Raw genomic sequence first — 25,671 nt, forward strand, 5'->3', positions numbered from 1 at the left:
GTATGGGGAGTGGGTTGGGGGGGAATATTTTTTTTTTAATTTTGGGGGTACCAGGGATTGAACTCAGGACCCTTGACCCCTGAGCCCCATCCCCAGCCCTATTTTGCATTTTATTTAGAGACAGGGTCTCCCTGAGTTGCTTAGGGCCTCGCTTTGGCGGAGGCTGGCTTTGAACTCGCGATCCTCCTGCCTCAGCCTCCCGAGCCACTGGGATGACAGGTGAGCCCCAGTGCGCCCTGCCCGTCTCTGTCTCTCCACGAAGCACCCGGGGTCTGTTCTGATGTGGGAGGTGATCGCCCAGCACCCGCCTGTGGCTTCCTGCACTTCCTGTCCCATGGGGTAGCACCCAGTGAGCCCTGGGCATGACCAGGGAGTCAGGAGGTTCTGCAGAGGGTCATCACATCATAGGGAAGGGACGGGTAATAGGGTCACGGGGACCCGGGTGACACCACGTCAGAGGGGGCGGGACTGTGGCAGCCACCGGCAGAGGAACTGGGAACCTTGATCTCAGTCGGAGCTCAGGAGGACAGGGGGGACGTGACCCTGGGGATTATGCACCTCAGAGGACTGTGCGGAAGAGAACTGGGGCTGATATTCTCAGCCTTAGGTTCCATTAGAGTCCTGTGCATGGGGACTCTGCAAACCTGGACCCCAGCTTAAGAAGAAAAAAAAAAGTGTGTTGTGGGAGGGTTTTGGGGGGCAGCCTTTACTGAAATGCTCTGGCATAATGTTAGCCTTCAGGTAGGGTTTGATCCAGGAGCTCCTGCGAGTATCATTGGAAAGGCAGGTGGGACCCGAGAGTGTGCATTTCTCTCAGGCTTCAAAGGGACACCTGTGCTCCTGGTCCTTTGTGAGCTTCTAGAACCCCTTTGGAGGCCCTGGTTTGGCTGGTGACGATGGATAAAGGACAGAGATGGCCATCTGGACGATGCTGATGGCCAGGCCCTGTGGGGCTGGTCAAGGGGGTCCACTTGGGGTGTGGTGCATGACCTTGGGCTGCCGAGAGCATCTCCTGAGGGTCCTGAGGACGTTCTTGGGTGCCCATGGGCAGCAGTCGGTGGACACCTGCACCTGAGGGGCGGTGGTGAGGGACGGTGGATCCCCAGGTTGTGAGGGGTCAGACTCTGGGTCTGCGCTGGAGCCCTTGCAGGAAGGAACGCACCCGCCGTGCTGTTCCTCCCCCAGGGCGCTCGGAACAGACGAGAGGAGAGGATTTCTCTAACATTCTTGGAGGCTGGAGGCTGGAGGCCCGAGGTCCAGGGTGGGCAGGACTTGTTCTCTGGGGTGGACAGCGGTGGTCTGGCCGTGGGCAGGGGGTTGGTCTTTCTATTGCTTGGGCCATGAGAGCCCAAGAGCATCCAGTCTTAAATCAGGGACCCCGGGGCAGGAGGCCACCAATTGCTCTGTCTCCATTCCTGGTCACACAGGAGATGTCCCCCCTGAAGACCAGCTGCCGGCATCTTTAATTAGACAACCTGCAGCTTCGTCCCGTCCACCGCTGTGGGCACTTTGACAGACACGGGAGGGTCCAGGGAGGGTCCCCCCCATTGGTCTTCTGAAAGGCAACCTGTGTTCAATGCGCTGTTCTCCTATGGAGGACGGAGGCCCCCGGGGAGGCCGGACTCCAGCCTGGCCTCCGCCCTTGTCCAAGGAGGTTAATGCACGTAAACCAAGAACACGTGGTGACAATAAGAGGCTCTGTGGTTGCTGCCCAGGAGGGGAAGGGCCGGCGCCCAGGAGCCACCCACACGACCATAAATCATGGCTTAGGTGTGGGTGCGCACACGTGGGTGTGCAAGGGGTTATTTGACTTAATTGACGCCTTGGAACCCATCGGCCTCAGTGGAAAGGTATTCCCGAGCTAATGACCCCTCTCCCGAGCTCTTAGCGGCTGCTAGACAAGAAGAAGCTCTCATATTTTATGACTGCTTCAAGGTAAAGTGCAGTCCCTTCAAGGAATTTGATCCTGGCTTTTCGGGGGACATTGGACGCAGATAAAGGTCACAGAGAGGGGCTTGTGCACGGATTTTTTTTTTTTTTTTTTTTGGTGGTGCTGGGGATTGAACCCAGGACTTTGTGCATGCCAGGCAAGCCCTCTGCCACCCGAGCTCTGTCCCCAGCCCTCAAGCACAGATATTCTTTAGCGTGTCAATGGATTTGTAATATGTGCATGAGTTCTTTTTTTTTTTTTTCATTGCTATAACAAAATACCCGAGGCTGGCTACTTATAAGGAAAACAGGTTTCTTCTTTTTTTTTTTCTTTTTTTTCCTATATTTATTTCAAACTCACATGAACCTGATCCTGCTCAATGACCTGCCACCTCCTGCTAGGCCACACCTCTTCAAAGTCTTGCTACCTACCTGTCTGCAACGCCACCCCAGGAGACCTAACACTTGACCCTTTGATGATTGGCCATTATGTCCCAGGCAGAGGTGAGGGTCACCCTGGAGGGTCCTGTGTCTTCCAATATTTCCTGGCAGATGATCAATCAACCCATCCTGCACACACTGTTGAGAAGTCCCTAGTTCCCCAAGCGGTTTTCCTGTGCATTTCATGGGTGGAGACGCTTTCTCTGGTCTCTCTGATGCTGGGTTGGACCAAGATTGAAATTTTAATATTTTTTGCTTCATCATTTGTGCCCCGCGTTGGTTTGCACGTGAGGTGTCCCCCAAAAACTCATGTGGGAGACGGTGCAAGAAGGTTCAGAGGTGGAATATTGGGTTATGAGAGGTGTAGACTCATAGTGGATTAATCCACTTGAATGGACTCACTGGGTGGTGACTGCAGGCAGCTGGGATGTGGCTGGAGGAGGGGGTCCCTGGGCTGTGCCTTTGGGGTCTCTCTCCTGTCCCTGGTGAGCAGAGCTCTCTCTGCTCCCTGGTGCCCTGTCCTGAGCTGCTCTCCTCCTCCAGGCCCTGCCGCCATCTTGTTCTGCCTCCCCTTGGGCCAGAGCCATGGAGTCGGCCACCAGGGACTGGACCTCAGAAGCCATGAGCCCAGATCAACTTCCCTCCCATAACTCATTCTCGTCCCATCCTGCTCCGCACACGGGGACTCCACAGTCACCCAACCCTGGGAATCCCAGGGGATTCCATGTTGGACCCTAAATCCTGTTTGGGACCCGCATCTTCCCAGAGAGCCCTGGTGCCCTCTGAGAAATCCTCCCTCACTGACCCACCGGAAGGAAATTGTGTCCCCAGAGTCCTGCTAAGGTGCACAGGTCCCTGGGGTGAATTGCTGCGCGTGCATGACGCACCGCCCTTCTCTGAGGTGGTTATTTGGATAGTTTACGGGTGAGGCCCAGAGAGGTATTGGTCACCCTGCAGGGAGGGCACTTTGGAAATCCTCGGTGACTCATCCGGGTGGTGATTTCACCGGGCTGAATCAGTGCCTTGGAGTCACCCTGCAGACCCAAGGGGCCTTGCAGGTGCAGGGCAGGCGAGCAATGCTCTCCCGTCCTTGGGTGCGTGGGCTCTTCCCATGCTTGGCGGGATGGGAGTGACCCCACCCCTGCAGCTGGCCAGCGTCCGCATGTGCATGCTTCTGTCAGGGATTTGCAACTTGGGGACCCAAGAGGAAGGAGCAGGGACAGCCTGGGCTTGGGGAGAACAGCAAAGCCCATCATCCCAGAGGTCAGGAACCAGCTTGGAATGCGCATCAGCCAGCTCTCTGGGACTGTGACAACACGCCTGAGATAATCGACGTATAAGGATGGAAGGTTTGTTCTGTGTTATGGTTCAGATATTAGGTGTCTCCTAAAAAAAGCTCACCTGTGAGACAGGGTGAAATGTCCAGTGGAGAAATAATAGGGTCGTCGCGAGGGTCTTGACTCAGTTAGTGAATTAATCTCCTGTTGGTATTAACTGGGTGGTAACTGGAGGCAGGTGGGGTGTGGCTGGAGGAGGTGGCACTGAGGACGGGGCTTTGGGGTGTATATTTTGCATCCAGAGAGCGGAGTCTCTCTGCTTCCCTCTGCCACATGCTTCCGCCATGATATTCACCCTCTTGGATTATGAGAGAGAGATCTAACCTCATTAGTGGATTAATCCACTTATATGGATTAGCTGGTGGACACTGTAGACAGGTGTAGTGAGCCATGGGGGTTGGCCTTATATTTTGTTCCTGGAGGTAGGGTCTGTCTGTCCCGAGCCCTGTCCTGAGTGGCTTCCCGCCACCACCCACTTCCGCCATGATGTCCTGCCTCACCGCGAGCCTGAGGAATGGAGCCAGCTGGCCATGCACTGAGACCTCTGAAACCTGAGCCCCCAAGGTGTCCAGTGTACCCTTGGCTACTTTAGAATATCGCAGGCCAATCCTGGAAGAAATAGGTCAAGAAACCCCCACATGCCAGCTGCCCACTGTGGTTTGGAGATCCCACCACGGATCCCTCCTACTGACCTGTGCGTGTCCAGGGCTCCGAGTTTCTCTCTCCCTCCTTCCCGGGTTTTAGCCTTGGCTTCCTCCTCTGTGTAACCGACACCACCAGCTGCCTCTCCGCCCCACGAGCCACAGGAAGAAAACAATCCCGGTCTCCACCTGTGGCCGAGAGGCGTCCCCACAGCATGCCCCTGCAGCTGACGTGGGCTCCAGGTGCTGGTCTCCTTCTGTGCCATCCAAGGACTTTTCAGAGGGCAGATGTGATCAGAGCATCCTGGGCTGGGTGCAAGCAAGGTGCTGATTTTCAGGCTGCTCATGTAGAACTTGGATGTGAAAGAAGCCCCCCACCCCACCCCCAGCAGACGGATGCCGGGCCAGGGTGGAGCTGGCGATGGGTTATGAGAGGTGTAGCCTAGTGAGTGGATTAATCCAGTGACATGGATTAACATGGATTTTTATAACCATATTCTAAAAAACAAGCTATCTGAATATGGTCTCTCTCTCTCTCCTAAACACAAGCACTCTGATACTACGGCAGTCAGTCCAGCAACAGAGATGGCTCCTAAGTAACTAACGAGAGGTAGCATATACAAAGATAGTCTAAGTAACTAACGAGAGGGTAGCATATAAAAAGGTGGTCTAAGTAACTAACGAGAGGGTAGCATATAAAAAGGTGGTCTAAATAACTAACGAGAGGGTAGCATATACAGAGATGGTCTAAGTAACTAACGAGAGGGTAGCATATACAGAGATGGTCTAAGTAACTAATGAGAGAGTAGCATATATAGCCTGGATACAATGGGTAAAGGGATGATTCATGTCTAGAGTGGAGAGGAGCAGCATCTTGCCACTCAGAATACCACCTGATTTAGAACTTGTGAATCTTATTTCAGCTCCATCTCTCTGCACGTGGAAACATGGTGCTTTCTTAAAGGGTCAGTTGCTTGTGGAGCTGAGCTTGCCTTTCTGGTCCTACCTGCACGACTTACAATCTGTCTGTACACATAACCAAATGCACAGAGGCTTGCGCACTTCCCCGTTGGGAAGTTTTTGAGCTTGTTCAGTGACACTAAACTAAAAGCAGTGCAGTTCTTTGGATTTGGGCAATGAAACCTGAGAGACGGCCCCACCACTGTCTACCCAGAGACAGTGGCACCATGGTCCAGGGGAGGAGTCTCCCCTGAAGATGGCCACCTCATGTTCTTTCCCACTGAGTGAGCAGGACAGGCTGTCCTTTCAGGGAGACCCAGGCTCTGCTCCCAAACGTGCTGTGCAAACTGATCCCTTGAGGAGCCTTTGTTCTCTCAACAAGGCTGCGTGTGACCTCTGGGCCGCCAAGATGGCTTGCTTAAGTCAGCTCTTTCTCCGCTGTGACCAAAGGACCCAACAAGAACAGGTTGGAGGAGGAGAAGTTGATCTGGGGCTCATGGTGTCCGAGGTTCAGTCCCTGGTGGCCGACTTCATGGCTCTGGCCCAAGGGGAGGCAGAACAAAATGGCGGCAGGGCCTGGAGGAGGAGAGCAGCTCAGGGCAGGGCACCAGGAAGCAGAGAGAGAGGGAGAACCCAGGGACAATATATAGTCCCCCAAAGCCACTCTTAGTAACCTACCTCCTCCACTCATACCCTAACTGCCCTGTTTATCCACATCAGTGGATTAATCCACTGACTAGGTCACACCTCTCCAACCCAATCTTTTCACCTCTAAATTTTCTTGCATTGTCTCATACACGAGCTTTTGGGGGACACTACATCTAAACAATAACCGTGATACGAATAATAAAGCAGAGTGATTTTGTAACCATATCCTGAATTACAAGGTAGCTGAATATGTTCTCTGTCTCTTAAAATGTCATATTGTCCTTCTACTTTTTGTCTTGAAGGAAGCGCTTTCTGACTCCTCCGCTTTCTGTATTGGCAGCCTTACTCCTCTTTCATTTGGGGACTCTTATTGAGGAAAGTAACAGTGAGTTGAACACAAGCACTCTGATACTATGACATTCCAGCAACAGAGATGGTCCCAAGTAACTAACGAGAGGGTAGCATATACAGAGACGGTCTAAGTAACTAATGAGAGGGTAGCATATACAGCCTGGATACACTGGGTAAAGGGATGATTCATGTCTCCACTGGAGTGCAGCAGCATCATGCCCCTCAGAATGTAATTTAAAGCTTCTGAATCTTCTTTGTGCAATCTTCTGTGTGTAGTTTGCCCACTTCTTGGGAGGGTGAGTGATAGACTTTTAATCCACTTTGGGGGAGCAGGACATGTGATTTAGAGAACTTCCTGGGGTCCTCAGACCCCTACTTAGGGATGATGTCAAAACCATTTAATAGTTGGGGAAGGAGGGTCATAGTGTGGGAATTGGTTATCTCCAAGGATGCGGAGGCTGAGGAAGGAGGATTGCAGGTTCAAAGCCAACCTCAGCAAAAGCGAGGTGCTAAGTGACTCAGTGAGACTCTGTCTCTAAATAAAATACAAAATAGGGCTGAGGATGTGGCTCAGAGGTGGAGGACCCCTGAGTTCAGTCCCCAGTCCCCTCCCAACAACAACAAAAAAGAAATAACTAGACATGGAGGGAACTTACGCATGCTGCCTCTGCCAGATAAAACTTGTGGTATTTGTTCAAGAGTTGTGTGATGCTTTCATTGAGCATTTGGGGATCTTAAATGACAACAAAAATCACTTCCCACTGAGAATTGAAGGGGCAGGTTTGCAAATCTAGCAAACTAAAAGTACAGTGGTCCTCCTGGTAGGCAAAGTTTCCCTTACTGAGTTTTCACAGTTGCCCATGTTAACCACGGTCCAAAAACAGGAAATTTCCAAAAACTCAGAATTCATTCATTGTTAAGTTGTTCTGATGTTTGATTTGTTTTATTTAGTTGTTCTATTTTATTTTTCACATTTGTTCCTGATCTTTTACCAATCCTGATTGACAAGTTAAACTTAATTATAGGCTTATATGTATAGGGAAAAAAAATTATTTTTGTGCCGGATCCCCACCTGCCCTATCTCCAAGAAATGCCGGGATAGCGTTTGATATGATTGATGGCTTCAGGTACCCCCTGGGGATCTCAGAACACTTCCTTGCCAACCAAGGGGGTGTGATTGTTGCTCTTTCTTTCTGAACAAAGGCAACTAAACATACCCGTTTGCCCTGTTTGCAGAGATATTCTCAGTACTCTAGGGACACAGTGTCCTTTGCAGGAACACACTGATGTCATGAAGGAGTTGCTTTTATCAGTAGAGAGTGAACTAGCCCAGTGTGGGATCCCCAGGAATCATTTTTTCCATGTGTGTTGGTTGGAATTTTCCAGAACTTCCTTGAAGTGCGATGACATCATCCCTCCAACGCCAATGGCATCTTTCCTAGTGTCCTCTCTTGCTTAACTCTTTCTGCTTGAATTTTTTTCCTACGGTGATGACCTCCACCTACCCCCTATGTAAAGGAGCAAATGCTCCAAAGGGTCCTTGGTGCATTTTTGAGGAGGTTCAAAGGATCCCAAGACCAACACATTTGAGAGCCGCCATTTTGAATTCACAACCAGGACTGTGATCCTTTCTCCTTGGCATTCTGAGCTGGCCAAGACTGACTCGTGTCTGTAGATAGAAGTAATGCCTCAGTGTTGGGTGACAATGTCTCTTTCTGTTCTTTGTCTTTTAAGGTCTTCGTTTTTATCATTGTACCCAACTGGGGTTATGGGTTGTTGGACGTCTCCCCAGTGTGGAAACCCAGGTCATACCTTGGCTTCCCAACATCTCTCCAGAGACATTTCCAACCCTGCTCACAACATAATGGTGGACACGAGCGTTGGGTCCAAGTATCCACCACACAAGTTCTTTGATGTCAAAAAAAATAAGTCCCACATAGTGAGAGCCAGAACAAACCTTGGAAAAGGTTGAATGAAGGTCATAGGAATGGATTCTGGTGCCCACCAGGATCAGGGGTTGCATTTTGAGTTTGTGGCATGTGCTCAGCTGGGATTTGGGATTCCCATGAATGAGGATGCTCTGGTCTTCTTAGGGGACTTTAGAGAGAACCAGGTGGATTCAGGAGTGGGTTATCCACGGGGGACATTGACCCAGATGTAGATGGCTGTCCTCCTGGTTTAGAAGTCTCACTCTGGCTAATGGAACCCGAGGCCACGGTGAGGAATGCAAGATGGCGGAATCGGGATGATGGGGTGGGTTGGACGGAGGGACCAGGGAGATTGTCCCCTCTGAAGAAGTGTGAGTCTGAATTAAGGTCTTGTCTTGTCTTTCCAGTCTTGGCCTTTGGTCCCAGGACCTGTCACAATCTCAAAGTCTGTGGGTGCTCAGCTCCCCTCTAAGATGGTGTCCCGTGGGCCTAGAACCTGCACCCATCTTCCTGTGTGCTGTATGTCATCTCTCCATGACACGGGACACCCGATACAATGCAAATGCTTTCTCAAGAGTCATGGTACCATATTGTCACCCATGAACCCGTTACCTGTCCATCTATCCATCCACCCATCTATCCACCAGTTATCTACCAATCTGTCATCTGCCATCCATCTATTAACCAGTTACCCGTCCACACCTATCACATCTGTCAGTCAGTTGTGATTGACAACTGGTGTCCACAACGTGGTGTCTACACTGCATAGATGCATTTAACACCACTCAACCGCATACCAGAAAGGGCTATGGTGGTAAATCCCACGCTACGTACATTTTTTCCACTGAGAAAAAATAATGCATGAAAGCTAAGTAGATTCAAGTAGGTCATAGGGTTGGGCACCATCTTGGTCCCTGTGTTTGGTTTGAGGAAGCCGATCCATTGAGATAGCTGGGGACGTGGTGTCGTGTGACCGACTTGGGCACATTCTGCATGCAGAATTTACTTGCTTGGACGTCATCCCTGATGGTGCCCTGTAGGTCCTTCCTGGGTGAGGAGCGACTCTCACTAACATTGTCCCCAGGTGCAGAACCACCTCTAGTCCACCAACAGTGGTCCCAGACATTCTGCTTCTACTGAGGTCAGCTGAGTTTGGTCATCAGAGGACTCCCTGACACACAGTCACACCACCAAGGCCTGCGAGGGATTTGAGGGGCCGATACTTCATGCCCCAACCTCCATCTTACAGACACACCACGGTGGCTCACCATTCAATTTCAATGTGTACAAAAAAAACATGGCGGCCCAGTGGATTCCCTGACCCACAGACACCTCACTCATGCCTGTGAGGGATTCCGGAGGTCTACACATCATGCCCCAATCTCCATCTTAAAAACACACCACCCTGGCTCCCCATTGGACTCCAACATGTACCAAAAAAACATGGCGGCCACCAATATTTGGCCAGTCGGTGTGTTGCATGGACCAGGTCTTCTTCCTGGCTGAACCTTGCAGTCACATTTTCCCCCGGTGTTCAGCTAAGGAACACAGCCCTCTGTGGGATGCTGGACGCTTCTGGTCAGTGAGGTTCAAGGCCATGCATGGTTGGTTACTTCATTTGCCACAGTTGACTTTCCTTCTGGGAAAGGGAGGCATGGTGGAGAGTCTGTCTCCGATGGAGGCTGGCCTTTGGGCCTCCTGTTCCTATCTTCTTAGAATCTTCTTGAGACTTAATATTTTGGACACCTCAGACCTTGGGAGAAAGGAGAGGGGGTGCATTTGTGGAGCTGCTGCCTTTACCCAGACACCCCTGTTTCAATCTTCTGCCCTATGTCACCTGATTGTCCTGTTGCAGCTGCAGCGAAGGCTGACCCCACGGGTCCTCCTCATCCTGCGAAGTTTGGGGACATGCTCAAAGATGCCGAGAGCTGGAGGGAGAGGAGGGGTTCTCTTTTTGGATGCGGTGGGCCACGGCGAGTTCCGGAAGGGAGCGGTGGATGCTGGATGGGGCTTCTGGTTGGAGTGTGGGGCCGTAGTTGGTGACCCGGTGGTCACCAACCTAAGAATTACTTTGCCCTCAAGGTCAAAGTGGCTGATTTTGAAATAAGAGCATTTTTGATTTTTGAAATAAGGGCATTTGTCTAGAATTGTTGAAAGAAAGAAAAAGAGAGCAAGCCGTGCTGGAGGAATAATTTGCTATCATCTCCTGTTGCTACCTGGGGGAGGGCGTGGTTTCTCCAGGGTGGCTTTTTACAAAATGGTGCCCACTTTCTCGCCAAGTGAAAGAGCCATTTGGGAGCAGGTGATTCTGTCCCTCTCTCCCTGTAATATATGTATGTATCTGCAAATTTTATGTGACAGTGACCACCTGGGTTCATCAGCCAGGATACCAAGCCTCCAACCCCAGTGGGATTTGTTTGGAGGTCCCAGATCCCCCTCGATGAATCCTTGGATGGCCTTCACCATGATGGACAGACTTGACTGCTTATGTTCCTTCTCTCCTCTCCAGGGACGGGGACCTTCGGGCGCGTGCACTTGGTGAAAGAGAAGGCTGCTAAGAACTACTTTGCCCTCAAGGTCATGAGCATCCCCGAGGTCATCCGCTTGAAGCAGGAGCAGCATGTTCACAACGAGAAGTCGGTCCTCATGGAAGTCAACCACCCCTTCCTCGTCAAGCTGTGAGTTCCTCGCCTTCCCTTCTCCCTTAACCCACCCTGGGATTCCCCAGGGTCTTGTCTTAGAAGAAATGGGTTGAGCCAAATGGACGTGGTGGTACATGTATATAATCCCAGGCTGGAGGCTGAAGGAGGAGGATGGCACATTGGAGGCCAGCCTCAGCAAAACCTAGCAAAACTCTATCTCAAAATAAAAAAAAAAAAAAAAATAGAAGGACTGGGGATGTAGCATCCTTGGATTCTGTGTCTTAATGGGAAAAAAAAAAAAAAAAAAACTTAATGGCTTCATTAATTCCAATCATCTTTTAGATTTCCATTAAGATGTACCCTGGACCTCCTTCCTGTAGAATGGGTCCAACCTTTACCCAAAGAATCTGGCCTTCCCTGTTTGGCTTAGTCCATATGGGCTGCTACAACAAAATGGTTGAGACTGGGTTAATTATAAACACCATTATGCATTCATTTATTGCTCTTGGTTCTGGGGACCGGACATCCAAGATCAACCTTGATCTTGTATTTGGTGAAGGTTCCTTCTCTTCCAAGATGGCGCCACCTTGTTGGGTCCTCATAGCGTAGAAGGGGCAGGACCTCCCTTGGAGTCATTTATAAGGCTTAATTCCCTTCATAATGATGGCACCCTGGTGACCAAGTCACCTCCCGAAGGCCCACCTCTTATTACTAACACATTGCGGATCACGGTCCAACATGGAAGTCCAGACCATGGGGACAGAGTAAGAGTATTTTCCATCCATTTGCCAAAGGTACAGATGGCCTGCGTCTCTCTTTCCCCATCCATGGGGCCTTCCACCCAGCAACCACGTCTTCCGTCCGCCATGTTGGTAATGTTCCTCTCCTGGATTATATGGATCCTGATTCACGCCCATCATTCCTAGACACACCCTCACTGACCGCCCATAAGCCTCTTAACCCTCAGCATCTCTTGATCCAATCAAGTCGACAGTTCAGATTGGCCATGTTAATGGCCATGCTGGTTTTTCCCAGATGCCTCCCCAAGGATGTACCTGCACACCCACATAATAGGCACCCTCTGCACTTGTCTTAGGTCCATTTTTCTCTTACTGTAGCAAAATACCGGATGCCGGGTACTTTATAAAGAAAAGAGGTTTGCTTCGTTCATTGATTTGGAGTTTGTAAGCCTCACATTGGGAGGCTCCATTTGGTTCAGCCTCATGGCGGTGAGCAGATTGAAGTGGGTTCAGTTCTTCTTTTCTGTAACCTCCTGGGCTTGGTCTTCTGCACACATTCTCTTTCCACGTGCTCCTCTGACTTCACGGCATACACACGTCTCCCCTGGTCTCGGGGCCACCCGATGGCACCAGCCAGGTGTGTTACCTTTTAGTGGGAAAATCACCTTCAGCAAATCTTCTGGAACATTCCAATTTTGGTTAAAAGCCCGTGACACTTTGCCTGCAGACGGGAGAAATACTATGACACCTTCCATAGGAATCTGCATCCTCTTTAGAATGTGGTGATTTAAAATCCTAATGTACTAATGTCCTTGCCCAGAAGCACAATTTTTGCTTATAAAAGAGGAATAGGTAGAAGGTACTACCCTGCCCCACATCCATGGGATTCCTTTCTGGAATTTAGGAAAATATTTCTTTTTTTGGGGGGGTTACTAGGGATTGAACTCAGGGGCTCTCAACCCCTGAGCCCCCTCCTCAGCCCTATTTTGCATTTTATTTAGAGACAGGGTCTCCCTGAGTTGCTGATGGCCTCGCTTTGGCTGAGGCTGGCTTCAAACTCGTGCTCCTCCTGCCTCAGCCTCCCGAGCCTCTGGGATTCCAGGTGTGTGCCATGCTGCCTGACAATTTGGGAATTTTTTTTTTTTTCTTCTTCTTTTTTTAACAGTAAAGCACAACAGAGCTCATTCTTCAGGCTGTGTATGTCTTTGATGTAACTAAATGGACGCGTCCCCTGGGTCCTGGAGGCTGGGAGTCAAGGTGGACCTAGTGCTGCAGACCCTCAGAGGTTCCCCCGCGGGTCGCTCAACTGAGCACCCCATGTCTGGCCAGCGCCGTGATTGTCGTGATTCCAAACCTCAAGAGGCACGTGTTTTCCGTGGGGTGGCACCGCTAGCGAAGGAGGCGTGGACTCCAAAGTGCCACCCAGGTCTGTCCCGACAGTCAGTCGCTTCACCTCGCAAGTGATTTCCACCCTCCCCGGGAGCGCTGAGCAGGTTCTGCTTCCATTTTTTTTATAACCACGTGCAATGAGAGCATGGTCAGAATCGAGTTTGCACAATTGGGGCCTCTAGGGCTGGGGGCCTCTGGGGTGGGCTGTGCTGTGCGCTGCAGGAGGTGGAGCAGCCTCTCCGGGCCCCACACACCAGGAGCCAGGAGCAGCCCCACCCAGGGTGTGAGAGCCACCTGGACAGACAGAATTGGTAGACAGATAGATAGATGACAGATAAATAGATAGATAGATAGACAACAGCTGGATGGAGGGATGATAGAGACTGTGTCCTGCAGGTCTCCTCTGCCCTGTGGGCCTCTGGGGCTGGGGTTCTCTGGGGTGGGCTGTGCTGTGCATTGCAGAAGGTGGAGCAGCCTCTCTGGGCTCTAGAACACATGGCCTTAGGGGGACATTTATCCAGACCACAGTAATCTGTCATCTACTTGGAAGCAAGATGTTTGTTGACCCAGGACACATCTTCTGCTCTCGGTTGAATGACAGCTCGTGGGCCCACTGATGGGCATTAGGGGCAGTGGAGGGGTCCCTGCTGACCAGGAAACACCTTGCTTTAGAGTCCGTGCACCCGGGTCTGGCTCCTGACCTCACGGGTCCTGGGGAGGTTCGTTGGAGGAACCACCCTCCGGTTTCTCTGAGCCTGAAGGAAGGAGGAAAAGATCTGCGTGTTCTGACTGTTTGGAGCTCTTCCTGTTTGTTAAAAACAAAGACCTGCCAGGAGCGGTCTCTCCTCCTTGGTCATTCTGTGCAAAGAACAGTTTGGGCACAAGAATAGCCGTCCCTGTCCCCAAACCTCAAATATAAGGAGATGTGTAGTGAGTTTTGGGGTGTTTGTGTGGGGTTGGGCGAGGGAGCTGGGTTCAGACGGTGAATGGGCACATTTTGCAGGAGGAATCGCTTAGTGTTTTTGTTCAGTGCTGGGCAGGGCCCACAGGGTACCACTGAGCCATGTCCCCAGACCCCCCCTTTTTTTAAATAATAATTTTGCAATACCTGGGATCGATCCCAGGGGTGCTGACCCACTGAGCCCCACCCCCAGCCCTTTTTTTCGCCGTTTATTTAGGGACAGTGTCTCGCTAAGTTGCTTAGGGTCTGGCGAAGTTGCTGAGGCTGGCCTTGAACTTGCCATCCTCCTGACTCGGCCTCCCGAGTTGCTGGGAGTACAGGTGGGTGCCCCCGTGACCCCCTAGGATCAGAAGAGAAGCAGGAGGTGGACAGGGCCTTTGTTTTAGGGGAGCCACAGGGGCCAGCAGAGCCAGTGCGGGGAGAGCCAGCCTCTGGTCTCCTGGGGGCAGGGCTGGTGGCCCTAGAGGCAGGTCTGGTTGCAGGGAGCGGTTGCTGCAGAGGCTAACGGGTGGGGTCACGCTTGCTTCCCTCGAGGGCAGTTTTGCACGCTGCTGTGGGGAAACGGTGACCAACTTTTTAGTCAGCTGACTACCCACAAACAGGCTGGTTTGGTGTTTAATTAGGAGCACCTGCAGTGGGAGCCGTGGCTGCACACTTTGCAGACGAAAGACTGACAGCGCAGCCTCCGCCATAGCCCTGCCTTGAGCTAGAGATGCAGGAGGAGAGAGCCAGGGTCAGGCAGCTGCTGCAGGGGCGTGGTCACAGAGGGGTGTGGTCACGAGGGGCGTGGTTACAGGGGCCTATTGGCGTGCTTACTACGGGGCGTGGTTACAGTGGGGCGTGGTTATGCTAAGGTGTGGTCCTGGTGGGTGTGGTTACAGTGGGGAGTGTTCCGATTGGGTGTGATTGAGGTGGAGGCGTGGTTATCCCTAAAGTGTGGCTGTGGTGGGCGTGGTTATGGGGGAGTGGCCACGATGGGGCGTAATTGAGGTGGGGGCGTGGCCACAGTGGGCGTGGTTATGGCTTAGGCGTGGTTACACTGAGGCATGATTACAATAGGGCTCCTTATACCAGGGTATTATCACTGTGGGTGTGGTCACGGTGGGGGTGTGGCCTCACTGGGGCGTGGTTTATGGCTAGGGGGTGTGGTTACAGTGGGACAGGATCAGGATAGGGCTAGTTGTAGGGGGTGTGGTCGCTATGGGGTGGGTCATGGTGGGGGCGTGGCCACAGCTGGGCGTGGTTTTTGACTAGGGTGTGGTTACAGTGGGACATGGTCACTATGGGGTTGGTCATAGTGGGGCTGCGGTCACCATGGGCCGTGGCCATGGTGGGGGTGTGGCCTCGGTGGGCGTGGCTTACGATGGGCGTGGTTATGGTGGGATATGATTTATGGGTCTAATTATGCTGGGGCGTGGCCACAGTGGGCGTGGTTATGGGAGGGATTATGAGAGTCTCAGTTAAGGGGTGCAGTTATGGGGTCCCTCCTGAGACTGGGAACTTCCTGTGTGCCCCCATGTTTTGCTAACTGTTTATGTTGACTCTCTCTGTTGCTTGACTCTTTGAAAAAGACTTGGTCTGTTTTCAAAGAGACAAAAATTAAGATGGACACATTCTTTAAATTTAAAAATTTCATTGTCATCAAGAGTAGCATCTTAACATTTATTTTCTTGGCTTTTTCTTTCGCTCTCTTTTTTTTGGGCGGAGTGAACCCAGGGGTGCTTAACCACTGAGCCCCGTCCCCAGCCCTTTTTATTATTTTGAGACAAGTTGCTTAGGGCCTCGCTACGTTGCGAAGACTGGCCTCCAACTTCTCATCCTCCTGCCTCAGCCTCCTGAGCCACTGGGATTATAGTGGTGCAGCATGGTTCCCACCCATCTTCATCATTTTGCAGTGTTTAGTCCAGTGTCCTTAAGAATATTCTTAACTGTCAGGGGACTATCCCTACCAGAGATTTTTTAACTTGTGAAATTGGAGCTCTTATAACTTTCCATTTTCCCTCTGCCAGCCCCTGTAACTACTCGATTCTAGTTTCTGTCTCTGAGCTTGATGACTCTGTAGACCCCTTATGAGTGGACTCATGCAGTGCTGGTCCTTTTGTGTGTGACTGAATTCACTGAGTATGATTTTTCCGGGGTTCACCCACCCTGGACCCTGCTTCAGAATTCTCTTCCTTTTGAAAGCTGCATAATATTCCACTGCATGAATACATCCCTCTGTGTTTATCCGCTCATCCACATACAGACAAATGGGTTGCTGTCTCCTTTGGGCTTTTGTGGATATGGACCTGATTGTAGTGTTCAATTATTTGCTTTTAATGGTGTGTATAAAATTTCCCCCACTTAGAGAAGACGTATGCATTTTGCTCGTCCCACATGGGATTATCTTTTTTTCCTGCTGTCTCTAAATGCCAGATATCCATTTGACACAGCCTGGAATGGATCTTTGCACACTTTTTTCTGAACTTAAAAACCTGCACACACACACACACACACACACACACACACACACACGTGGTCTTGGCGTTATGACACCATACTATGAACACAGTTTGGCCAGCCTGCGCGTCCAGTCTGCTGCCCACCAATCAGCTCAGATACCCCCCCACACACACTCAGGTCATTTCCTGCACAGATGTGACCTTGAACTTCCTCCCTGCCCTGCCTTCACCCCCAATCTGTTCCTTCTTTCAGCTTCCCCATTTTATAAATGGCCCTTCCAATCTCCCGGGTCCCATGTGGCCACCCATTTCCAACTTCCTTTCTCTCAATGTCATGGTCCCTTCGGCCCCAGCTCCCGCTGTCTCCAACCCTGGGACACATCTCAAGGCGTTTTCTGACGTCACCGAAGCCACATGATTTCCTGCGGGCCACCTCCTTTCTCTCCAGGGACCTACCCAGAGTCCTTCCAAGCTCCTGGGTCCCATGTGGCCGCCATTTTTAATTACTTTCCATTGACTTCTCCTCCGGTTGCCGGCCCTGCCCTGTCCATCCCAAGGGCACCATCAGCTGGGCACACACACACACAGAGCCCAGAACATACCCTCTCTGCCCGCGAAGCCCAGCCTTTGATTGGGGCCTCCGTTGATTGGGGCCTCCGTTTCCAGCCTCCTTTGACCCTGATCTCTCTATGCTCCATCCCATCCGTCCTAGTGGGGTGCAACGTGTTTCAGGATTGCACATCGTTTGCGTTTCTGAATCTCCCCACGGATCCCTGGACCCCTTGGGGACGAGACCCGAGTCTGCCCACAGAGTCCCTGTGCATCGCACAGACGTCGTGGAGGATGCATCAGCCTCCTGTCCTGGTTCTGTGCCGGGATCAGCTGCGCGGAGCAGAGTCTCGCGCTGCGGGCTCCCCGTGGTCCTGCGGAGACTTTGGAGACCCCATAGCCTTTGGGGTTTCGGAGACCCTGACTGAGGATGCTCAGCCCTGAGGGGACACATCTTATGGCGAGTCTGATTCCTGCACAGCTGCAGCGCCCATGGTGCGCACGGGATCGGCTCCTACTGTATACCTGCCAGGCGCTTCTGTGTGGGTGGGACAATGCACTTTGTGAGTTATGGACAGATGTGCCCAAGGGACCCCGGGGGGGTGACAGGAAGCATTAAACATGCAATGCACTTTGCAGAAGCCGCTCTCGTCTGCCCTGGCACTTTTAGGGTCCCCAAGGGACGGAGCCCTCAGCTAATGGGAGTGATCGGGTCGGCTGATGGGCCCCACCCTGATGCCTGCTGTCTGCTGGGCTCAGATTGCAGCTCACTGGGGCTCAAGTCTTTGGAAATTTGGGGACGGGGACAGAGACAACCGAATCTGCTTGGGACATTTGGGTCCTAATCTCTGTCACCCCCTGAGTCCTGAGCAATCCTTTGCATACACAGGCAGCCGGAAGGGGTGGTTTGCATAATGATCTGGCTACTTCTGTGCAGGATGCGGGGTGGGCCGTGTGGACCTTGCCATTTGGGCTTCGTGGGCGCACTCGAGAGGGTTAGGATTTGGGAGGCTTTTTGGAGAAGAACAGGGGAATTGGCACCTCCTAGGATTCTGCTGTCCTCCAGGTAAGGCTGCTGCCCGGCCACTGAGGACGCTGTCTTCTCCCTGTGTCTCCCAGGGGCATCCCTCTGTGTGCATCTGTGTCCTCATCTCCTCTACAGGGACCCCAGTCCTGCTGGTGGGTCAGGGCCCCTCTGAGACCACACTGTATCCCCATTCCCTCTGTAAAGACCCGTGTCCACACACAGGCGCATCCCAAGGTCCTGGGGTCAGGGCTGTAGCAGCAAAATTTGGAAAGGGACTTAAGTGAGCCCATGACTCCCTGGCTTCTTGACAGAACATGGTCTTCGCCCTCCTTCCACACCAGGACAGTGAGACCTGTGTGTCGATCCTGTCTCCCAACAATCCAGATGGCGAACTGTTACTAAGTTGCTTGTATCAAGGGGGTCGAATTGTGAGGCAGGGATTTTGAGAAGGAATACTGGGTTCACAGTAATCTTCTAATGAATGCCTTTCTATACCTGTTGGTCAGTTTTTCATTGCTGTAACAAAAAACCTGAGGGTTAATAATGTATATATAAAAAAGATCTTTTTTTTTTTTTTTTTTTTTTTTAAGCTCATAGGTCTAGAGGTTGGAGAAGCCAGTTACAGTGGCCTCCTGGGCTGCACTGGAACCTGGCACTTGGCCTCATGGTTGGGAGTATGTGGGACATGATGGGACCTCATGGCAGGACCAGGAGCCAGGGACCTTCAGTAACCACCCCTCCTTTGAGTAGGCGGTCCCTCAATGGCACCCCACCAGGAGCCAACTTGAACTTTGGGGGAACACAGCACACCCAGTTGTCTCTGTCTCTGTGCGTGTTTTTTGAGCATATTCTAAATACATCCTACTCATTTCTCCAAATTTCCGCCTCTGTGCGCATGTGCTGACACCCGTCTGTATGCACCTCTTAAACCTCTGGGTGCAGCGAGATCTGAACATCTATGCATCACCGGCTCCTAACTGGACGCACATTTTTCTTTTCTTCTTTTGGTGCCGGGGATGGATCTCCCGTCGTGGCTCCTGCTAAGCTGGGCTCCACGATTGAGCTCCGGGTGTCTCCTTCTGGGTCCTCACCAATGCCATAAATCTGTGTGTGGGTCCATCTTCACATCTGTGTGTCCCCGTCCTGGGACATCTCACTGACTATGTCCTAAGCATATGCACACACTGAGCATCTATCTGTCTGTGCGTCTTGACATGTCCTCGTCCCCAAGATAGCAGTACGTCCATAGGCACCCTGAGCCTCCTCGACCTGCACCTGCTAACAGGTGTGCACGCCCCATGCATACACCGGTCCCTCTGCACCCTAAGCATCGTTGCGCCTCCATACCCCAAGCGCCTTTTAGTCCCTGTGCATCTTGACACCCACCTCCAGGCGCGTGGCGCACGCCTGTCATCTCTGCGGCTCCGGAGGCTGAGGCAGGAGGATCGCGAGTTCAAAGCCAGCCTCAGCAGCTGAGCGAGGCCGTGCGCATCCCCCTGGAGCCACAGCCACCTGACGCGTATCTCAGTGTGGAACGTCACCCGTGCTCCAGCGTCACCCTTCCCTGGTCCCCGCAGGTTCTGGACGAGCCACGACGATCGCTTCCTCTACATGCTGATGGAGTACGTGCCGGGCGGCGAGCTCTTCAGCTACCTGCGCAACCGCGGCCGCTTCCCCTGCAGCACGGGGCTCTTCTATGCCACCGAGATCGTGTGCGCCATCGAGTACCTCCACTGCAGGGACATCGTCTACAGGGATTTGAAGCCGGAGAACATACTCTTGGATCGGGACGGCCACATCAAGCTCACGGACTTCGGGTTCGCCAAGAAGCTGGTGGACAGGTAGGAGACCCCCCCGGGGATGCGCGTGCGCCTGGAGAGTGGCGAGGCCAGGCACCCAGGTGCAGCGAAAGCGCAGAGCGTCCACTGTCCCGTGCGAAGCCAGGGGTCCAGGGGCAGGCCTGGGGCTCGCTGTGGTCCGCGGTGGTCCCTGGACAGGTCATGCTCCTTCCTGTCCACCTTGGAAGAGGCCCCTGTGTGGCCCTGCCGTGCTGACCCGAGACTGTCCAAGGTGCCCGAGGCGCGTGCAGAGCCCCTGCGGGGAGCGCGGTGCAGATCCCGCTCCAAAGCTACTGCGCCCTGCGCTCCCGTCCTTCACCCTCTGTCGCTGGGTCTGCGCTGCGTTTCCATTGGATGGGCCTCTGCCATGTGCGTGTCCCTCACACATACGTGGGTCTCCGCTGCGTTTCCATGTCATGGATGCGTAAAGCTCAGGGTAAGAAAGCGGTGTTTCAGGTTGCACACGACATTACGGATCCAACTGCAATTTTAAATTTTGAACCAGGGATTGAACTCAGAGCACTCGACCCCTGAGCCCCGTCCCCAGCCCTATTTTGCATTTTATTGAGAGACAGGGTCTCCCTGAGTTGCTCAGGGCCTCGCTTTGGCTGAGGCTGGCTTTGAACTCGCGATCCTCCTGCCTCAGCCTCCCGAGCCCCTGGGAAGACCGGCGTGGACCACCGCGCCTGGCTGGTATTGCACTTTGAATCCCACGTTTTCTTTTACGCACGAGGTTATAGGAAACGCGAGTGTTCTCCAGAGAAGGGGAAGGAGGAGGAGAGGCGGGTCCCCTATGGGAAACCCTGATCCGTAAAGTCCTCTTGTGCACACGTATGCACACAGCATGTGTCAATATGTGCACATCCATGTGCACTGTGTGCACGTGCATGTGTTAGCACACGGGACTGATCGTGTCAATCTATTGTATATTAACACGGTACAACAATATAACAAGTACTTACTGATATAAATACATAGAATTGTACACGGTGTACAAAATTTGTTATATATGTAAATACTTAGTACAATAACAAATATTGTACATCTCCCATTGTGTATTGTATTATACCACATATGATTTTAGTGTTCACCAGAGAAGCAAAACCAGAACACTCATAATCCTGTCTGAAAAACCCTAATTGATATAGACTTAAAGTGCTCTGTATGCATATATATTTATTAATGAAATACGTAAGCATATACATATATACCTGTGTTATATACTATATTTTGTTAATATGCATTTATGGGCATGTATACATATAGTATCATATTAATGTACTCACATCCAAACACAAACCCTTAATACATGCACATGGATATATGTGCATATATATATATATATATATATATATATATATATATATATTTCATTATTAATATATTAGCATTAATTATGTCTATAATATATTAATGATGCATTTATAGTATATAATAGTGTAATGTAATACATACTTAATGATATGTATTTAATACATATTTAATGATATGCATTTAATACATATTCACATGCATGTGAATATATCATTTTGGATTAATGTATGCACACAGTCCTACATGCATATATTTGCATATATACATACATGTATAGATTATATCCATATACACACATTGCATATACCCAGGTGTATGTATGTCGTGTTAATATATATGCACATACATGTGTTTATGAACATAAGCTATAATTATATTGGTATTAATCCTGTGGATGTAATGCATTAGCATTTTAATACACATATGTCGTTTTAATATGCATATGTGTGTACATATACATGCATCTATAATATAAATCAATATATTAGTATTGATCTTGCCAATTAATACATTAGCATTTTAATACACATGTATCATGTAGTTTTAATGTGCACACGTGTGTGTACATACACACATGTGCATAGGATATATATGAATATATTAGTATTAATTCTGTCAATGTCATCCACTGATATTTTGTAACCCACTGAACACATTGATGGTCGTGGGTGACATTCACAGCGTATGCACAATGTGTGACAGGCGAACAGCTGTAGGCACCCACACAGTGACGAGCTCACACGGCTGCGCATCTGTGTGTCTAGCACCGCTCTGTCCTGGATGGTGGCCTCTTCTGTGGCCCACGCCTTGGTCATCCCAGTGGCTCTGGAGGCTGAGGCACGAGGATCATGAGTTCAAAGCCAGCCTCCGCCAAAGCGAGGCCTAAGCACCTCAGGGAGACCCTGTCTCTAAATAAAATGCAAAATAGGGCTGGGGAGGGGGCTCAGGGGTCAAGTGTCCCTGAGGTCAATCCCTGTTACCAAAAAGAAAAAAAAAAAAAATGTCTTCCTGCAGTTTAACCTTGAGAGACCAGACTCATCTGTCCAAGCTGCTGTGAAATACTTTTAAAAGTTTTCCTGCAACTGTCCAGAGTGTTGGTTTTTCAAATTCATTTTAAATTAAGTTGAAGGAGACGGTGACCCTCGTTTTGCCCAGAATAATTAATGAAGAGATCACTTTTTTCCCTCCAAAAATTTTGGAGCGTCGGTGCTGCCCTCTGCTGGCGGCCCGCGGTACATGGGGAGACCCAGGTCCTTGAATGAATATCCGGGTTTTGAGGCCTCCTCCCGCGGGCCACGCCCCTTTTCTTAAAGTTATTTTCCTTAAAAGTCTGATGCAAAGGAACCAGGAAGAAAGTGCGCCCTGTGTTCATTTTTCTATCCGTTGCGCAGATTCTGTGGCTTCCCTGTTCATCCATCATAACATCCACGGAAGCTTATTTTTTTGAAGGTCACTGAGGTTTTAATTTTACATTTAAAAATGAATATTATAAAATATGAATATTATGGTCCCTTTACCATTTATTTATCTGGTGTTGGGCATTGAACCAGAGCCGCTTTACCACTGAGCCACAATCCCCAGCTCTTTTTATTTTATTTTATTTTATTCTATTGAGACAGGGCCTCATCCGTTGCTTAGGACCTCACTGAGTTGCTGAGGCTGGCCTCCAACTTGCCATCCTCCTGCCTCAGCCTCCCAATCTGCTCTCTGTATGCTCTACAAGAGCTTCTGTGTGTAACTAAAATCTGCAGATTCCCAAATTTTCCTTGCAAGAAAGGCGACGATCTGGGCAGCAGCGAAAGCGTTGATGATTAAAAACAAAACATAACAAAAGGGGAAAAAAATAGCAAACCAGGCAGAGTGACCTCCCTGCATCCCGAAGGCCACCCAAGTCGCTGGAACTTAATGTGGTTGATGGTCCTGAAAAATCCAATCCCCTCTTTCACCACTTGTCCACTGGGTGGCGCTAGAAGCCAAGCTAATTTTTTTTTTTTTTTTTTTTTCCTGGTCCCCAGGATTGAACCCAAGGTCTCCCCGAGTTGCTTAGGGCCTAAGTTGCTGAGGCTGGCCTCCAACTGGCCATCCTCCTGCCTCAGCTTCCGGAGCCTTGGTTTCTCGCCTTTTGCAGATACGTGAGGAGCTGGGTGGGGACATTCGGATGCGCTGTGTCCCTGCAGCTGCCGACCTCCCCGTGCTCGTCTCTGTTTCCCTCCCAGGACGTGGACCCTCTGCGGAACCCCCGAATACCTCGCCCCTGAAGTCATCCAGAGCAAAGGCCACGGGCGGGCCGTGGACTGGTGGGCTCTGGGCATCCTCATCTTCGAAATGGTGGCAGGGTGAGTGGGTCCCCCTCGCAGACAGTGCGCCTGGCACAGTAGCGCCTCTTGCTGTCCGCCTGTCCAAGAGACATTGCTGTGTATCTGTCCAAGGGACGTTGCTGTCCCCAAACTCGAAAATGCATGCATGCTGGGATGACAGACAGGCTGCTGTGCAGGGGAGGGAAAGGCAGACCCGTGAACAGGGGACCGTCCACCCTGGAGATGTCCTGAGAAGCCCGCGCCTTCTTAACTGTGCTGTCCACCTGGCGCCCAAGGCTGACCTGCAACGAACATGCAGAACAGCTGGCCATGGGCATTGCACACAGTCAGGATAGGTCTCCCGCGTCCCCCAGGTGTGATCCTTGACGGCTGGTCAGAACGTCGGCAGGAGGCCGTGTCCAAACGGTGGGGGGGGCATGAGATACCCCTGTCAGAGAGGGGAAGCCGGTGTCCAAGGCCACGACCCGACCCTCAGAGTCACCTGATTGGGTCTCCTTGGGGTTAGTCACCAGGGGTAGCAACAGCGAGACCCTCTCACATCTCTCTGGTTCCCTTTGGGGACCTGGATGCCCCTGGGAGCTGACAGTGGTCAGGGGCTCCGGTGCTTCCGGCTGCTGTCTGAACTTTGAAAGTTCACCCCTCGCTGCCCAAAGGAGCCTTGGGATCAGACCAACCAGGAGGAGTCCCCCCTGGGAATAGGGAGCAAAACTTAGGGAGCAAATGTGCAGGTCAGACAGAAAGGACATGAGACATGAAGTGTGACCTGGCGAAGGTACCTGTCACCTGTCAATCATCTATCAACCTGTCATCCACTGTCAGTCCACTCTCCTACCATCCAGCCACCATCGGTCCATCCATCTGTCTATCTATCTGCCTCTTCATCTAACTATCCACTCACCCACCCATCCATCCATCCACCCATCCATCCATCCACCCACCCATCCATCCATCCACCCACCCATCCATCCATCCACCCACCCACCCATCCACCCATCCATCCATCCACCCATCCATCCATCTGTCCATCCACCCATCCACCCATCCACCCACCCACCCACCCATCAACCCATCCACCCATCCATCTACCCACCCACCCATCCACCCATCCACACACCCATCCATCCATCCACCATCCACGCATCCATCCATCCACCCATCCACCCATCCACCCACCCATCCACCCATCCATCCACCCATCCATCCACCCATCCACCCATCCATCCACCCATCCATCAACCCATCCACCCACCCATCCATCCACCCACCCACCCATCCACCCATCCATCCATCCACCCATCCATCCATCCATCCATCCATCCACCCATCCATCCACCCATCCACCCATCCACCCATCCATCCACCCATCCATCAACCCACCCATCCACCCATCCATCCATCCACCCATCCATCCATCCATCCACCCATCCACCCATCCATCCATCCATCCACCCATCCATCCACCCACCCATCCATCCATCCATCCACCCATCCACCCCCCACCTGTCAATCATCTGCAGGGCCCCTCCTCCCACTGCACATCTCTGCATCTGACTCTGTCTGTGCCCGTCTCCTGTCCGTCTGTCCCCCCTCTGCTTTCTATCTAATCTCTCTGTATCTACACCATGATCATGTGGAATGTAAGTGACAGAATTTGTACCCAGGCTCCCCTCCATGTGTCTGTCTGCCTGTGGCTCCTGTGCTGTCTGTCACCATCATTACCTGCCTGTCCCCTCTGCACGTCTGTCTCTCTCTGTCACCCTCATCATCTCTCTTTCCATTTGGTTGTCTCTCTGTCACATCGTCTGACATTGGTGACCTGTCACCTACCTACCTGCCCGCTATCGTTCTGATCCCCCCGAATCCTCCCAAGCCCCCCCCTCATGCCCACCCACGAAGTCATCTAGAACCGAGTCCCTGAGCGACCCTAGCCCACGCTGCCCCCTGCCCAGCACAACTCAGGACTCCCTGCTACCCGAGGGTCAGCTCCCCCAGGAGTGCAGCCCGCTGTCCCTCCTGACCAATGCACACAGGGCCGCGTGGCCGGAGAGGCTCCAGCTCCCGGGCTTTTCAACCCACTGAGGTCCCCAGGTCCCGAGTCCTGTTTCTGTTTGGGGGACCCCCCACCCCTTGAGGACGGACTTTCTTTTTTGAACTGTGGTACCACGGATGGAACCGAGGGGTTCCTAGCACCGAGCCCCTGTTATTTCATTTCTCTGA

At 51.6% G+C, this 25,671-nt stretch overlaps 1 protein-coding gene across 2 annotated transcripts in view; it reads left to right on the top strand.

Annotated features, from left to right (window-relative positions):
- The window catches only part of Prkx (protein kinase cAMP-dependent X-linked catalytic subunit), a 37,749-nt gene that overhangs the window by 3,709 nt on the left and 8,369 nt on the right, over positions 1-25,671 (top strand). Inside the window, exons 1-4 of one of the 2 annotated variants that reach the window (XM_058579033.1) lie at positions 3,361-3,719; positions 10,745-10,913; positions 19,562-19,825; positions 23,353-23,472. In XM_058579033.1, coding sequence (XP_058435016.1) covers positions 3,713-3,719; positions 10,745-10,913; positions 19,562-19,825; positions 23,353-23,472 — 560 coding nt within the window. In that variant the 5' untranslated portion in view covers positions 3,361-3,712. Of the gene's footprint in view, positions 1-3,360; positions 3,720-10,744; positions 10,914-19,561; positions 19,826-23,352; positions 23,473-25,671 lie in introns of those variants that run through there. The other variant, XM_046443351.1, reaches the window with a different exon arrangement.

Source organism: Marmota monax, unplaced genomic scaffold, assembly GCF_021218885.2.
Source record: "Marmota monax isolate L192 unplaced genomic scaffold, Marmota_monax_Labrador192_F-V1.1 WCK01_AAM20220418_F8-fsc00168, whole genome shotgun sequence".
In the NCBI taxonomy this organism is placed as follows: domain Eukaryota; kingdom Metazoa; phylum Chordata; class Mammalia; order Rodentia; family Sciuridae; genus Marmota; species Marmota monax.